The 17,905-nt window shown below is 36.9% G+C and overlaps 1 protein-coding gene across 1 annotated transcript in view; it reads right to left on the bottom strand.

The window, feature by feature from the left end:
• Positions 1 to 17,905, bottom strand: part of LOC139692898 (cadherin-AgCad1-like) — an 89,167-nt gene that overhangs the window by 69,733 nt on the left and 1,529 nt on the right. Inside the window, exons 3-6 of the mRNA XM_071591215.1 lie at positions 13,504 to 13,593; positions 9,716 to 9,847; positions 4,262 to 4,378; positions 3,276 to 3,351 (exon numbers count right to left, since the gene is read on the bottom strand). Coding sequence (XP_071447316.1) covers positions 3,276 to 3,351; positions 4,262 to 4,378; positions 9,716 to 9,847; positions 13,504 to 13,593 — 415 coding nt within the window. The remainder of the gene's footprint in view (positions 1 to 3,275; positions 3,352 to 4,261; positions 4,379 to 9,715; positions 9,848 to 13,503; positions 13,594 to 17,905) is intronic.

The raw sequence follows: 17,905 nt of genomic DNA, 5'->3' as shown, positions 1-17,905 counted from the left end.
AATACAATAAGGATGTAAATGTCTGTTTCATAGTGAATTGGGTAGCATTAACTAATGTATTGCAGAAAATAGGAGTGGATTGGAGGGATAGGAGGCTTATCTGCAAACTGTACATTTCTTGGACTGCTCAGGTGGAAGTGGGCGGATGGAGAGTCCGAATGGACAGTTTTAGGAAGAGAAGTAAGACAGGGGTGTCTATTCACCTGTGTTGTTCAACATATATGTGAAGGGAATGGTAAGAGAGGTATGGGAAGAACTGGAGATGGGAATGAAAGTTGGTAGAAAATTCATAAAATCAGGTTTGCAGATGATCAAGGTTTAGTTTGTCAGTCAGCCAAGGGGTTGCAAACTCTGCTGATTGCATTAGAATACCAATACAATAGGTTTGAGATGAGAATAAATGTAAAAAAAACCAAAGTTATGCGGTTTTCAAGAAAGAGGAAAGCCAGGTCAAATATTAAAACAGGAGCTATAAAACTAGAGTAAGTGAAACAGTTCACCTATCTCAGAAGTGTTCTGGACCAAAATATTCAAAGTAATAAGAACATAAGAAGAAGAATTTCATCGTAACAAGAAGATTTCACCAGGTGGAAGGAATTTATGACAGTTATGTTGAGTGAGGATGTTAATGAATGGCTTATCAGAACTTTGATGTGGACCATTGTTTTGCATGGTGCATAAACATGGTGGTTGGAGCAAGACGATTAGCTTAGAGTGGAAGATTTTGAAATGTGGCACTGGCAAAGGAAGAAAAAGGTGTAAAGAACAAAAAGGAAAACAAACAAGAAAGTGCCAGGTATGGTGAGAAGGGAGAGGGAATAGTTGGGAGTAATCCAAAGGAGGCAGGAAAAATGGATGCACAGCAGTTTGATCGGCAATGGGATATTGAACTCTGTAATAGAGGGGAGAACTTTCAGTAAATGAGAAAGGGGTAAAGATAGAATGGACACCTTGGACAAAATGAAGGAAGGAAGGAAATAGTATATGGAAATAGTAGTAGTATTTAGGGGAGGCGACCGACAGCTGAGGTCATTTGCGCCATAGGGGGTGGACAGGAAAGGATGAAGGGTGGAGAGAAAACCGGCATCGGCATTAGCCTACTCTATACGAAAGGCACCAAGAGGTCTGCAGCTTAACATCCCATCCGACGGATGGTGTACTCACTCAAAGTGCCCTCCACAAAGCATCTCAAGTAGGGATCGAGATACCTCTGAAAAATATTCAATGCTGGGATTTGAACCCAGGCCCTCTGGGTGGGAAGCCAGTACTTTAGCCCCCGCACCATCTCGATCCCCTGTATATGGAAATGAACAGGGGATATTGTTGTGCTGAATGCCAATATGTGTTTTGTAAGGAAAAGCAATAAAATCATTTGTTTTAAATTTGTATTAGGTGTGCCCATTCAAAACCTACCTTAACCAATGTGTTTCCAATAATATATATTCTTACATCAAAGTATGACACCTAAGTACTCCCAAGACCATATGGTACTCAAAGAAATCACATAGACAGGGCGAGGCTAAGGTGCTCAGAGGCATCCCTGGGAGTTAAATGCAGGCCCTCGAGTCAGTCAGCAACTTAGAAATACACAATTTTAGAATCTACTCAATACGCTTAGGAGAAGAATATAGAAATATTTTTCATGTCCTCAGGTATAAAACTTGTGAGGATGTGATTGGGCCTTGTGTAGGTATTAATTTCTATCTGTAAAAAAGGAAAAGGCAGACCCATGTAAGATGACCTAGAAGACTGTAAGTTTTTGATATCTAAAGCAACTAGGTCAGTATAAGAATTGCAAACAAAAAGATAGTGAAGAGTAAGTAATTATTTAAGGGAGGAGAGTTTTGGGTTTAGAAAGTTCATTGGTATGTTTCATGCCATGATGGCAATCAAGTGGCGATAAAAGATGGAAGGGTATCTTTTAGTCACAAAGCACGCAGACTATACTGATGAATTGGGAAGAGTGCAGAGCACTGTAGCTTACTTGAGATACTGAAGGAACTATTATGTCCCCAAATCAAAGTGGTATATTGGGCCACCAGGATAAAATGAGAGTGGGAGATATCATCATTGACAAATTCAAGTCTTATTCTTTCCTTCACAATACATACTCATAATCAATTCAAACCTAGGCATCAATTTCTAGTAAAGAGATGAGAATTTACATCTAACCAGCAGATATCAGATTAAAGAAATATAGAATACAGCCAGGATAAAATTGTATGCTTTCTGTGAATCAAGGTATTCGACTGAGTAAACTGAATGCAACTAATGAATGTATTACAGATTGGGTTATTTGCCAATGGGGATTGGCGACCTTTCCAAAAGATGTTGCAGACTGTGCCAATGAGTGAGGTGGGAGAATCAGGATGGGTAGAGCTAAGCAGTGAGGTAAGACAGTGCTGCCCATTATCACTAGGAACATACATACAGATTACATTGTAAAATAGGCTTAGGTAGAGAGAGCTACTGGTTGGAATTAAGTTGGTGAGTTAGCCATAAAATCATTTAGATTTACAGATGATTAAGATTAGCTATCCAGTTATCTTAAGAATTGCAATAAAATAAGAGCACATAAAAAAATTTGTGCGAATCATAGGTATTGGATGAGAACCATTTTAATTATATAAAGTGATTGAGGTTCCCAGAAATAGGATTAAAGTTGAGCAATAAGATTAGAATGCTGTTAGGATTGTTAACCTGTATAGAAACTGTTTTAGATGGAACTTAAATAGTTGAGACTTTAGAAGGATCACTTTTGGAAAAGAATATTTTTAAAAGAGAAAGTCATTAATGACAAAGGATCTTGTTTAAGGATGTTAAAAAATAGATTATTGAAAAATTTTATATGGAGTATTGTATTGTAGCATGAAGTTGAGAAATGAGGATTAGTGAGGAATGACGGCTTTTGAAATTGTGCATGGAGAAGAATAGAAAAATCAAAAATGAAGCAAAAGAAAATAATTTGGAGTTACTAGGCAAGGCAGTGGAGGGGAGAAGGTTTTTGGAAGAAATTTGTAAGATTCAGGGTTTCTTGATTGGCGCCAGAATTTGAAAGACTGATAGAGGGGAGACTGTTTGACAGAGGAGGTAGAGAGATGACGAGAATGAGAATGGTGAATGGAATGAAGGGAGGAAGAAAGCATGTGGAAATGAAGAAGGGTTAATTGTTGTGAAGGTGGTCATTTTCAGGTTTTCTTTGGAAGCAATCAGATCACTCAAGTCCTACCACTCTGTAAAACGCATATTTCTTGAGAAGGGGATAATTAACTTACTATTAGAATGCTCCAACTTGTAGAATATTGAGCCATTGATTTTAACATCACCATCATAGGCCTTCAGAGGTACAGACTGAAATGTAAATGCAGACATAAAATGTGAGGAAATACCTATGAGAAGAATTAATAAAAATATGTTTGCTTAACAAAAAGTAAATAGAAAGGTGAAAATGACAATAATTTGATTAGTTGCTATACCTGTAATTAAAAAAAATGATCATATCTAACTAAGGCTCGTTCATGAATTAGTTGAACCCACCTGTTGCAGTACAAGTCAATAATATTGGCAGCATTTTATTTGTGGCAATTAACCATTAAGCAAAACGATAAAATTGTAATATAACATAGGCATTTACTTTGTATAATGCATTTAAATGCTTACATTCTCAGGTAAAATATAAGCTAATTTCCATCATCAAAATTTCAGGCTGTTATCACTGAACTGACCATGCGTTTACAATGAACTCCGGAATGTTAGCACCCATTGCAAAAATAATTTTAATATTTTACACATTTTATAACTCTGTGCAGTTTCAGAATTAGTTCTGCAATAGGGGAAGCTGTGTAAAGTTGGGATTTCTAATCCTATTATCTGAAAAGGTTAATGACAACTAATTCTAATATTTTGGAGGTTGACAGAACTACTTGAGAACCAACTCTATGCAAATTTTCAGAATTAGTTTTGCAATTGGGAGGGTAAGGGGGGCAGGCATCCAGCTTCACAATGCACAAATTTATCATTGCAGATTGACACAATTTGTGATCTTCCAAGGTAATAATTACCATTGCTTACTCCCAAGGCATATTTTCCTTACTAATGCCTATATCATTAATAGATTATCATGAACATTTTTAATATGACCTGAATAGTTAATGAGGTTTAGCTGAAAAGGTAACAGTCAAATGTTTTCAGACATTGTAAAAATATTTTTGAAAGTACTGCATCAAAAATTGATAAAAATCCATACTATAAATGTACTCACAAAACGGTTTTCTTCAGGTATTGTATACATTGGACTCCATGAGGACCACACAGGGGGTTCATCTGGGATGTCTGTAACTTTTACAATAATAGATAATATTGTTGAGAAGTTTCTATCCTGTAAATTTTGCAAAAAAAATTAATTATGATTTATCCAGAATAAGTTTTACTCATTTGCTCATACTTAAATATTATTTACAATCCTGCCTTCATTCAAAATCCAGGGACCACCTTGAGGAGGAAAAGGCATGTGTTGATGGGTTCAGGATTACTTTTCTTTGTGGGATGATTGCTCTGCACCACACCATAGTTTACATAGATCAGGGAACATGTACCAAGGTAGAGGCAAAAGGTTAGGTATTGATTGCCTGTTAGTTATTGATCATTCTTAATATTTTAATTTAGTGCTCTGCAGCTAAACTTTGAGTAAATTGGTATTTTTGTGCAAGAATGAATGCATAACACAAGGAATATTCTCTTAATTTCTTAATTTTATCAATAATATTCAACCTACCCTTCTCCTTAAGACCTTTTACTCTTCTCTTATGAAAGGTTTTCAACTCTCAATTTAATTCCTTATTGAATAATTTTGAATTATTAAATTAAGTTTATCCCTGGAAAACTTGTGTTGATAAATTTCATTAGTTATTTTGAAAATTTTAGCATTTATGAGAAAGCATTGCGGTTGGAAGACTTTGTCAGATCAGTGTTATAGCCTATTCCAAAAGAGGTGACGGCTACATCGTGTGAGGACCACAGAACAATAAGTTTGATTTTACTGGCAGCTAAATTGCTTCTCAGGATCATCAACAAAAGGGTGCAGAGCAGAGCAAATGATTATTTAGGATATTATCTGTCTGAATTCAGGAAGTTATCTAATAAGGAAATTATCATTTTGAATTCAGGAATGCATGATGCCATTGCAGTAAGAAGCTCACTAAAAGAGGGAATGTAGAATACAATCAGGACATATTTGCTTGTTTTGTAGACTTAAAAAAGGCATTTTATAGAGTGAATTGGGAAAACTAATGAATACATAGCATTAAATGGGAATAGATTGGAGGGATAGGAGGCTAATCTGCAACCTGTACATGTCCCAGACTACTCAGGTGTGAGTGGGGGACAGAGAGTCCAGCTGGGCAGTGTTAGGAAGAGGAGTAAGGCAGGGTTGTCAATTATCACCTGTGCTATTGAATGTATATGAGGAGAAAATAATTAAAGAGGCATGGGATAAACTGGAGATAGGAATGAAAGTTGGTGGGGAATTCATTAAAACAGTTAGGTTTGCTGATGACCAAGCTAAAGTTTTTTGTTCAGCCAAGGGCTTGCAAGCATTGCTGAGCCCATTGGATACGTCAGTCAGTGTAATAGATAAGAGAGGAGATTAAATTTAAATAAAATGAAAGTTTTGCAGTTTTAGAAGAAGAGGAGGGCTAAGCTAAAACTTAAAATAGTAAGCAAAAACTAGAACAGTTGGAACTATTCACGAAAATATTTTGGACCAATAAAGTCAAAATAGTAGACAAATTTGGAATTGGAGACAATTTGGAGATTTGGAATTGATGACAGGTACATTGAATAAGGATATCAAGAAAAGGCTTTGTTAAAACTTTGATGTGGAGTATAGTTATGTACAGTGCAGAAACACAATCGTTGAGACAGGATGATAGGTGTAGATTGGAGACTTTTGAAATGTGGGTGTGGAGAAAGATGAAGATGGTGACGTGGACAGGAAGAAAAACAAACGAGGACGTGCTGGGTATGGTGGGAGAGGAAGGGGGATTGCTTGGAGAAATCTTAAGAAGACAGAAAAAATGGACGAAAAGCATATTGATTGGCAGTTGGATGTTGAAGACTGTGATAGAGGTGAGAATTTTAAGAAAACAGGGAAGGAGAGGGAATAGGATAGAGATGTTATACAAAATGAAGGGAGGAAGGAAGTATACAGAGATGAAGAGGGGTTTGTGGTAGAGTAGTATGTTGGGAGACACAAGATAGTTTGATGGTAAGTTTTGTCCAATTAAAACCTACCTTTACCGGTAGATTAACTAGAAAAAATTACACAAAATATTTTGTTACCCTTTGCATAATGAAGAAGAATGAAAACTTTCATTCTTTACATTAGAATGAAAGTTGTAAAGAGATTGTGAAAAATTTTGAGAAAAAACTGGAAGATTCAAGACTGACTATAAATATAAAGAGAGGAAGGGTTGACATTCAAAATACAATGCTTATGGTTTCAGGAGAAGAAGTTGGAGAAGTGAAAAAGAAAAGGAAAAAAGAGAGTTGATTATGCAGAGTACATTAGATAAAACTGATGAAACTGGTAGAAAATGAAAAAATGACTTTTCCTAATATGGAAGAAAACAATACAGGAAACTTAATAATGAATTAATGATATTGACTGATAAAGGTAATAAAACCGTATTCAAAGACACTATGAGGGGATAGAAGAAATGGAAAGTTCAGACAGGGTAAAGGAAAAAGAGATGCCATTGGGTTTCTAAGGTTGGCAGGTCAAAAAATGTTAGTTGTGAATCAGGACTGGTATAATATTTTGTTGATTGGTAGGAGGCATTTTACAGAGTCAACTGGATTGTGCTGCTGAGAACTCATAAAAATATTGGTTTAGACTGGAAGGATAAAGGACTAATACAAGAATTGTATGCAAAACAGAAAGTGCTGGTAAGAGTAGGAAGTGATGGGACAGATGAGATAGGAATTGGTATGGTCGTCAGACAAGGATGATGTCTGCCACCAAATCTCTCCAATGTTTATGATGAAAAGCTTACAAATAAAGCCTTAGAAAAAGGAAGAGTTGCTGTGGTGAAAATTGGGAGGTGAAAAAATATAGACTGTGAAATATATTTATGACCAAGCAGTATTGGTGGAATCAGAAGAGGAGCTAAAGTTTATAATGAAGACTGCTTTAAGAGAGGAGAAAGAGTTTGAAATGAAATAAATGTAGGAAAGACATAAATGTTGAGAGTAAATCAAAATGAAACAATTAAAAAGGTAATGACCATGAAAACAACCAGTGGTTTAAAGATTCCAGAGACAGGCTCTCCAATGGTATGATTATATTCAGAGAATGGACAAGGAAAGTTGGCCAAGGACTCTGTTTAAATGGTCATTGCCGGAAAGAAGAAAACATTTATGGCATAGAAAAACATGGAAATCAGATATAGCTGAAATGATTAGGGGTCAAGGTTTGAAACAAGAAAATTGCAATGATGGAGAATATTGGAGGGTAGGAATACAGGGTAACCGCCAAAAATTAAAAAGGCCTGGGTAAGTATAAGGTACAAGTAAAAACGAAGATATTTTTCCCATAGTGCAGTTATTTGCAGTTTTTCTTATCCCTCATTTTTCACATAAATTATGACATATTAAATCTGCCAATATGTACACATGCCTGCTCCTATCTCACTTTTATGATCTCGCCTGCCATAGTATGTTGGTGCTAATAATAAAAATTCATTATCCTCAAAGAGGAGACCAGCTTTCAATTTATGCAAGAGGGTTATACTGTATATAATTTTTGCACTGAGAGTGATCCCCAACATAGTTCTCCTATAATCCAAATACATTAATACATTTATCAAAACAATAATTCGCAAATCTAGCTTCTCTTCACTGGATAAAATCTAATTCAGAAATTAAATTGACTTTGTAAGGTTCCCATTAACTAGCATCGTATTCTATATGAGGTCTAACTAGGAAAAGATGGTATCACTCATGGAGGTGATCTCTCTTAATATTTTCCCAATGCCCTTCTAATAAGTCTCAATTTCTTGCTAGCTTGTCCACATATTCCCTGTATTTGTTTCACCTAAGAGATGCTGTGAGTTAGGATAATGCCTAAGTAATTTAATCTACTCTACATTTCTCATTTCAGCATTGTTACAGTAGACTTTTGAGAGAGAACTATGTAGTACTTTTCCAAAAATTCACCACTTCAGACTTCTTAAAGTTTAATTCTGATTCCCATGTCTTATCAATACTGTATTGCTTAAAGGCTATTTCCAAATTATTACTTAATTCTCAGGACTACAGTTCTGTTAACCACTATGTCATTGGGAATTAAGTGAATTTTACTTTTTCCATGGCGTATCTCTTATTATTATAATGAAAAAATGAAAGAACTCTAATGAAAATTTCTTGATGAACACACAGCATACTTAACCGCATCATTTCCGTGAAAAGAATATTGCCGAATTTCGGCATAAGTTTGCTCAATGGTTAGCTTTATTTTACCAATCATAACCTTCCTGTACGAATTAACAAAACTTTTCACAAAACCCCAACTTTCATTTTAAAACATTATACCGGGATCTATTGCATAAAAATAGTCATCCCAGTTAACACTTTTCAATTAAAATACAAAATCTTCATCAAAGTACGTCATATAATCATTTGTTAATTTAATCACCGGAGCTGCATACAAAGTACAGGTTCTTGGCTTTTGTTTATGATAACGAAAAAGCCGCCTAATGTGACGACGATATCTGAATAACTTCAATTTCCTCCTCATCGGTCGAGTGCGATAACTCTTCCTTCGGTAATATGGTCTTCTCCTGTAACCAATACGGCGTCATCGCCTCCACATACTTCACATGATTGCGCAACGCTTGAAAACTAAAAGAATCAAAAGTGACTTTTACTGCAATGGAACTAATATCATCTCTGACTACCCTTAGCATGTGACCATTCAAAAAAGCCTATTAATTCAGGCAATTATATTTTCATCATTGCCATAGGATTCTAGCTTTGTGAATAGGTTGCTATCAGACTCTGTTGAAAGTTTTTTTAAGTCTAGAAAAACCATGTCAACTGGAACATCATTTTCTCCCAAACCTAAAACATCATGATGAAAAAGTGCAAGGTGTGTCTCACAGGATATACCCTTTTGGCAACTCTACTGTTTTTTTTAATAATGCTGGTATTCTCCATTTTCATGACTGATTCACATTTGCATGTTGAAATAAGGTAGTCTCTCATACATCTGGTATCCTTGGGACCAAGCTTGTGCAGAACAGTTGGAAAATCCTGATTTTTTCAAATTTTCAAAAGGGTTGCATATTGCATCCTTACCATGGGTGCAAAGTAAGTATAATATGCAGCAAGGGGTGAAATACACTGTATAGAAATATGTCTGCTTGCTATGCAAGAAGAGTTGATTTATGTCTTGTATCTCAAAATTTGAAAATTGGCACAGTGCCACGTTAAGGATTATTTCAAGATCAAGGAAGTGTTGCATTGCCTGGGCTTTCTGGGCTGTAGTTCACTTAACATTTGATTTAGATAAACAAATACAATTAGATAACCTTGGGCTCAACAGAGTAAAGCCGCAAGGAAAAGAAATTATCTATGCCCCTGCATGCTAACTTCATTATTCTCCTGACAGGCTTAACAACAATATTTCACTGGGGATAGTGTAAAAAAATTCACTCACCAGAGCCTTGACATCCAGGGAATAAATATTTTTTTTTTCATAATCCAAGGGTTGAGTAACAGTAATATTTTGAATATATTGACCTGATATTTCTTCTGGGTTTGTGAGGTGGAAAATATTACTCGGTGAGCCCTAAAAAAGAAGAGTATATGTAAAATCAATTTCTAAACTAAAATTATATTCATAGATTTATTAGTATTACTGACTGCAGGCTAGTATAATTTGGATTATAAGATCAGGGATCAGGATCCATCAATAGTCCTGCGAAAGAGGCAAAGAGTGTCCTCAGACTAGAGCATTTTTCAGAAAAAAACAAACATCCTTTGATAAAAACTAAGAGTTTTATTATTTACAGGAATAAAAAATAAATAATAATAATATTTTTAATCCCCACGGACCCTACCGACCATTTAGATATACAGGGTCCGTACAATAAGTGTCGTGATTAGTTCGCTGTAGCCTCCACGGAGTGGTTGATGGGGATCTGACCAGTCGGCTCAGTAGAAGGGTCCCCCACCGCTCAGGCGCACTTTAGTTCAGTCGCCTCCGGACATGCATTGAGACAGGAGGTGGATTTTTGTGGCGTGTGATTGTTTGTGGTGCCATCGTGCCAGCATGGAGCGCACTGTCGAGCAATGCTGCGAAGTTTTACGTTAAACTCGGGAAATCCGCATCGGAGACCGTTGAACTCATTACGGGGATGATGCCTTAAGCCCAACAAGAGTGTTTGAGTGGCACAAAATGTTTAAGGAAGGCCAGGAGCTCGTCGAAGACGAGCACCGCGTCGGACGCCCGACGACCGTTCGAACCGATGCTCAGGTGGCCAAAGTGAAAAGGGTTTTGGACTCTGACAGGCATTTAACTATCGCTCATTACAGTGAGGAGACTGGCCTTTCAGTCGGAACTGTCCACATCATTGCGACAGAGGATCTTGCGATGAGGAAAGTGTGCGCGAAGCTGGTGCCGAAAGTCTTGAGCGAGGAACAAAAAGTGTCGCGAGCGGAAATTTAGCAAGCAATTTTGGACTACGTCCAGGAAGATGAAGATTTTCTCGACAACGTTATTACCTCAAAGGATAGCTCAAAAGGAGCTGAAAGGATATCGGTTCGACTCCATCGAGGCAGTTCAAGGCGACGTAGGTTCTCAACAGTATTCCGGAAACCGACTTCAGCGGGCTTTTGACGTGTGGCAGACGCGTTGAACTAAATGTATTGATGCAGGAGGAATGCATTTTGAAGATTATTAAGTAATTGTAATGATAACTGCAATAAATTTTGATTTTTGGAGCCAGTCCCGATACTTATTGTACGGACCCTGTAGGAGTTGTCAACTGCAAATAAAAGTACAAAATACAGGTACATATCTACACCATCAAATTTCTTTAAAAAATACATAAAAGGATCTAAGAGAAACATGAGGCACTACAACTGCTTTATATTGAAAGAAATCATTCAATGAATAATAACACTTCATTAGAAGGAGACTCTTGAGTTTTAATTTGAAACTATTTAATTTATCACTTGTTTTCAATGAGTGTGGTAATTTGTTATAAATTCTGATGAAAAGATACCTGTGGTAATGAACATTCATGTGCGTTAATGTTATGAATCCATGAATTCAGTATGATTCCATTGATTGATCTATGTTTCAGCATATTAGCATGCATTAAGGAAGGTGGTAGAACCTTGTTCTTTTGACATGGTAGTATTATGATGCATTTGTTTACATAAACTTATTTATTTATTGGTTTTTTATGGAATCATTATGCCAACCACGAACTGGTAAATAAAACTACTCATTTACATGATATATTGGAAGATGTCTAAAGTGAATAATATGAAAAAAGAGTGTAATTTTGTATAACGTAGTAGAGTGTATAATTTATGACATTTCATTCTCCATTGTAATTTCATTTGCTAGGGGCTGGATACATATTAATGCGTCAATAAGTGGCCATACACAACCTCATTACATGAGATAACCACAGATAGAGAAATGTGGTGATTCCTTTTGATAATTGAAATAAAAATCTAAAATATTTTTTGAAAAATATTTCTAAATACCTCTCCAAATATGATTAAGCAAATAACAAAAACTTTATTGATTACCCATATTGTCAACATACCATGGAAAATCTGAAAGAAGCAAATCCGGTGAGACATTTGGAGGTTGAAACTATTGTTCAATAAAAAAGGAATATCCTTTTCATGGTTTTCAAATGCTATTAGCACATGCAATTAATTTAGCGATAAAGGTTAAATAGACACTCTCGCAATGTATTGTCGCAAGGGGCATTTCGAGTGCGACACAAAGGGTATCGGGGAAAGTCACATTAAATACGCCGAGTCTTACCAAAACGTGTATTATACAACATCAGTCATATTACACCATTTATGTAAGTTTAAGCAATTGAGTATTATGGATGGCTAGACCCTTGGTAACCTAACGCAAGAATGGACAACATTAGCATGGCGGAACATTGCCTGGGACGGGGTAAATGCAGGATGGACGTGGTCACGAAACTCGTAACTCAGGCAGAGCCCTCGTCCAAAGGTAAAGTCCGACGAGGATTGCGGGAGCGGCGAATGCTGTCACAGACACTGCTACTCGGGTAAGGCCCTCGTCCATCGGAAAGTAAGGGATAAAGGCAGGATGAACGCGGTCATGAAACTTGTAACCTAGGCAAGGCCCTCGTCAGTTGAGGAGTCAGCAATAGGACACACTGTCGCGACAATCGCAACACAGCCGAAGCCTTGCATCCTACCGGTCACCACCAGATAACCAACTGACCACTTTTCGCCAACTGACAACTTTTCGCCCCACGACCAGGGCTTTTATACCCAAATTAGGAGCCAGGGAAGGAATACTATGTTGCATACTTGCAAAATTGTGTCTTTGGTCACTTGGGAGATTCGGAGGAGCCAGGGAAGGAATACTATGTCGCATACTTGCGACAGTATGATAGATGATAATTTCAATCAATAGAAAAACAGACAATTTTAACTTAAACATGTGCAAGATGCACTATCGCACTTCAAATGGACAACTGTCCTCATTTGTCATGGTATTACCTTTAAGTGAAACGTTAAATGAACCTGCAAATAAACTTGACCAAATGAAAAACATATAGAATTATTACACATGGATATCAATCAAGCAAAGCAGCATTACTTGACAATGAAAATAGAAATATTTCCATTGAAGTAATTAAAACTCATGTCAATTTCAAAACATTTCTGCTGTTTCTGTATTCAACAAAATACTCTAATGTAGTTTAACATTTATTAAACACAAAATATTACTGATTACATTGTCTAAAAGTGTAGCAGATGAACTTCAGACACTATTTTTATGGGTATAGTGCTCATTTAGCTGCTCTTAATATGTAAGGTTCAGGGCCAGCAAAACTAACACTACCAAGCAATTTAGAATATCATATGTACAGGTCTACTAAACTAACTCCAGTCAATGATGTGGTAGATGTAGAGAATACACACTTTTAACCTACAACCTCTTGAAGATGAAGGTTGTATGCTGAGATTGGTAGAAGTATTATCAAAAAAAGTTTGGAATATACAATGTGGTTTATTTTTAAACACATTTCCTCAGGGCTATAAAGTATTGCCTATTTTGGGTGCATAGTCAAAATAGTTTTTATTTTCATCAACCCTGAAAAAATCATTATCAGAAATCAAACCAAATGTAAAAACTATTTCAAAGACTTGGCAATGGATAAATGTACACTTCAACAATTACTTAATTTAATGAATAAAAAATGATGTACTTACCGATTCTAAAACTTCAACTATCCAATGGTCGAAGCTATTGTCATTATCTGAACCAGTGATCATACATTTTGTGGTACCAACCCTGTTTTCCTAGAAAATATCAAAAGTTGTCATAGAAACAAAGGAAAATGAAAATTATCTTCCTTCAGTTGCTAATTCATTTAACTTAATTAACCTGAAGTTCAGCTAGATGTCTCACGTCAATTTTTCACGGTAAGCAATTAATTAGAAGCCAATGGCCATTTTTTCAATATATGGTTTGAATAGGTGATAATATGAATTTATACAGTAAGTAAGATAAAAAAGAAATGAATAATTAGGTATGAAAGACAATATCAAAAGGCTTGTCAACTTAATATTCATATTAAAACACAATTAAACAGTACTTTTTCACAGAGGCTAATTGGTATGATGTGTTATGACATCATCAAATTCAAAGACATGGAGTTAGGGTATATTTGAATTAAAATTGGGGTAAAGTATTTTTTTTATTTAGCTCAGAAATAAATTGAATGGGAAATACTTTCAACAATATTTCTAAATCCTGTTTATTTCTTTCTCTAGCTCTCACTTTATATTATCTAATCTCCCTGTCCTCAAAATCATCATAATATGCCATTCTAATATCCCAAGTCCCCATTCTAACTACATAGTTTGGTCATCTTCTGTGTCTTCTGTTCTGCTGCAGTCAATTTCAATTCACAAGGATTTTTTGGGATGATAGGCCACGGATACCTAACGTCTCCCACTGTTGAGCTCTCATAAACATTGCCGATATGGCCGTTCCCAGTAGTAGTTGCCAGGACTCAAGTTCTCTATGTTGCCCATCATAATATTCTAGGAATAAGTAATTGAGGTAGTTTCCCATTGCCTTCCATGTTACTGTATTTAAAGTGACATCATCACTTAAATGGCTGCCTTACTGGGGTCAGATGCCTTTGCAGTCACTCACTGAGGAACAGACACTGCATGAACTTTCATCTGACTCCCACCCTTCAACCTATCTGGCATGAGTGATCTTACCAGGAACAATTATCATTGCTCCCATCAGCACAGATCTAAGGGTCATCAGAATGCATAAGTCCTTCCACCGCCTCAATATTATAGCCCATGGGGAGGGCTTATATCTACGTATTTCCATGTAAATGCATTCTTCATTTGAAGAGTTTCTGTGTTTGAATATGGCCAGTGTGGCTCATTTCCTTCTTCTAGCTAAGCATTTTTTGGAACTCACTACATCTTTATGACATTGTATGATTGGTTTCCCTACTATCCCTTCCTCTCGAGTCCTTGTGCATTTGTCTGTTAGTGGGTGAAAAAGATCCAGAGGGAATCTCCTGGCCAAAGAATCAGGTCATTATGTTATAGATAAATCCTCGCGGATTTCAGTAAAGAAAAGGTTAGCTCTATAGCTCACAGCTTAATTGGTAGAGCATCGATGAAGTTAGTCTAAAATCCGTGGTTCAAGTCCTAGTCAAGGGAACTTTTTTCCGCTTATTACGTGCACCATTCCACCTTCTCTACATATTCTGTGTTTGTCTATTGTGCGTGTTTCGATCCCTTTTCTTTATAACCATCCATGGAAATATGTGTTCGCCATTTGGTGAGTTTTCGTGCTTGAATGTATCTTTCCCCAGCGTTTTTTAACATTTTTAAGCCGTCCAAAAAGTGATATTTCGGAAGGTGTTCAGAATAGGCATGCGTGATGGCGATGAAATCGTCGTTGCACGAGAATTGTTTTTCGCCGAGAAATTTTTTCAAGTTGGGAAATTAAAAAAAGTCGCTAGAAGCTAAATCTGGTGGATACGGTGGATGCTGTCTGTCATAGCTCGAACCCATTTTTTTTGGTATAAAAATTATCGAAATTTTGTTTTTATGTTCGAGTTTTATTTTTTTATTTTTAGCAATTTATTTGAACCATCAATCTATTGAGTTTGAATTTTGTTGGTGGCTACGATCACGTCCTGGAGAGAAAATTGCTGCCGTGTATACTAAGATTTACTCATACAATATGCAATAATTACTTTCGAAATAATTTCTAAATCCCGGTGTGTAATAAGTCCCGTGGAGATACCTCTCAGTTACTGATCGGAGGGCCTGGGTTTGGTTCCGGGTGAAGCCGTTGGGCACCCTCACACCCTCTACAATATAGCTGCCCACTACCGCTAGAGTTAGTAGCAGGGGTGATTACACACATGAGAACGCGATATCAAAAGATAATAATATAAATATATTGTGTGTATGTGTATATACATATATTACTCTGTCCAATAAATGCGCGAACTAAGGCCATAAAAATTTTATTTTGCAAAATTTAGTCTATATCGATTTTGTCCCCTTCAAAGTACTCTCCATTCGTGGCTATGCACTTATTCCATCTTCTTTTCCACTATTTAAATCACCCTTGAAAGCCCTCGGCAGTTAGGCTTTTTAGTTTCCTCGTCGTTTCTTGCTTTATTGTGTCCACATCTTCCCCGTGATATCCCCTTATAAAATTTTAGGATTTTGGGAACAGGCAAAAGTCACAGGGAACGAGATCTGGTGAATAAGGACGATGATCAAGGATGGTGATTGATTTTTTTGTCAGAAACTGGCGAATAATCAATGCTGAATGTGCAGGTGCATTGCCATGGTGAAGGATCCATCCATCATCTTCGGTTAAAATAGTGTGCACTGTTGATTTTCCTAAATTCAGTTCATCAGCTATCATTCGGACAGTTTTTCGACGATTGGTATGGACAAGGGACCGCACACGATCAATGTTGTCGTCAACACAGGTGGTTAAAGGATGTCCCGGCCTTGCATCATATGTGGCGTAAACAACTGTCAACATATCAGTAATTTTTTGACAGCTTTTACCGCACCTCACCAAAAAAAATGATGTTGAATCGTTTCTCCCTGATTCCATCATTTTCGGCAAGTAGTAAAAACAAGAACAACAGAAACTAACGTAACTGGCACCATACGCACAGCTGGACGATCTGCCAAGCACAGACGGCTCATTGGGTCTCAGGCAGCTAGCGAGGCTAGTGGGCGGGGCTATAATCCACGTTATGGCTGCCAGATTGCACAGTTCGCGCATTTATGGCACAGACCACGTATATAAACCATAAACAGTAATCAACCCGAAGGTCGGTTTGGTAGGTGATGTTAGAGTTCACCCAGTACTAAGTCCAATACGGCGTGTAAAATTCACACATTAGGTTAAGGGGGCCAGTTCCTTTCACTGTGCCGGTTATGGTATCCTAGGAAGGTCTGGTGCCCGAAAAATCACGTAGCTTAGGTGGAGCTGCAGGTGCCCAGAGTGCCTTCCCTTGCCCGGGAATCGAACCCGGGAAACCCTCCAAGTCAGTAGTTCAACGATCTATCCCTGGACCACCACGACCTGCTCTCTCTCTCTCTCTCTCTCTCTATATATATATATATATATATATATATATATATATATATATATATATATATATATATATATATATATATATATATATATATATATATATATATATATATAGAGAGAGAGAGAGAGAGAGAGAGATAGTATATATATACATATATATATATATATATATATATATACATATATTTATATATACACATTCAAACACGAAATCCCGCCAAACGGCGAATAAATACTCATTTATATAGAAACAGATATAAGGAAAAGGGATAGGAACACGCATAAAGGACGAACACACTAAAGGTGGGGAAGGCGGAATCGAACGGATCACAAGAGTAAAAATATTTCCTTGACCGGGACTCGAACACCGGATCTTTCCACTTGCCGGGCGGATGCTCTTAACCACTTGAGCTATCGAGGAAACGTAATTTACCCGGAGATCCGTGGGTCTAATATGTCGCCAAGCGCCCCGATTCTTTGGCCAAGAGATGGCGTCAGGAGGCTGTTTCACCCACCAAAGGAGAAATAGACACAACACAAGAGGAAAGGTAATTGAGTTGGTTAGAATTCATACAACATCATACAGGAAAGGGACAGTGCGTTTCGTGGCACGGCGAATAAATACTCATTAGAGCATCCGCCCGGTTAAGAGCATCCGCCCGGCAAGTGGAAAGATCCGGTGTTCGAGTCCCGGTCAAGGAAATATTTTTACTCTTGTGATCCGTTCGATTCCGCCTTCCCCACCTTTAATGTGTTCGTCCTTTATGTGTGTTCCTATCCCTTTTCCTTATATCTGTTTCTGTATATATGAGTATTTATTCGCCGTTTGGCGGGATTTCGTGTTTGAATGTGTGTATATATATATATATATATATATATATATATATATATATATATATATATATATATATATATGGATGATTTCGTCGACGTGGCACGGAAGTGTTGAATAATAAATTGGACAGCAACAAACAATATAGAAACACATAAAAAGGTCACTCGCAC

Source organism: Hetaerina americana, unplaced genomic scaffold, assembly GCF_022747635.1.
Source record: "Hetaerina americana unplaced genomic scaffold, ioHetAmer1.1.p SCAF_44, whole genome shotgun sequence".
In the NCBI taxonomy this organism is placed as follows: domain Eukaryota; kingdom Metazoa; phylum Arthropoda; class Insecta; order Odonata; family Calopterygidae; genus Hetaerina; species Hetaerina americana.
Note: the sequence above shows the minus strand (reverse complement) of the source record. Positions and strands in the feature narration are given on the sequence as shown.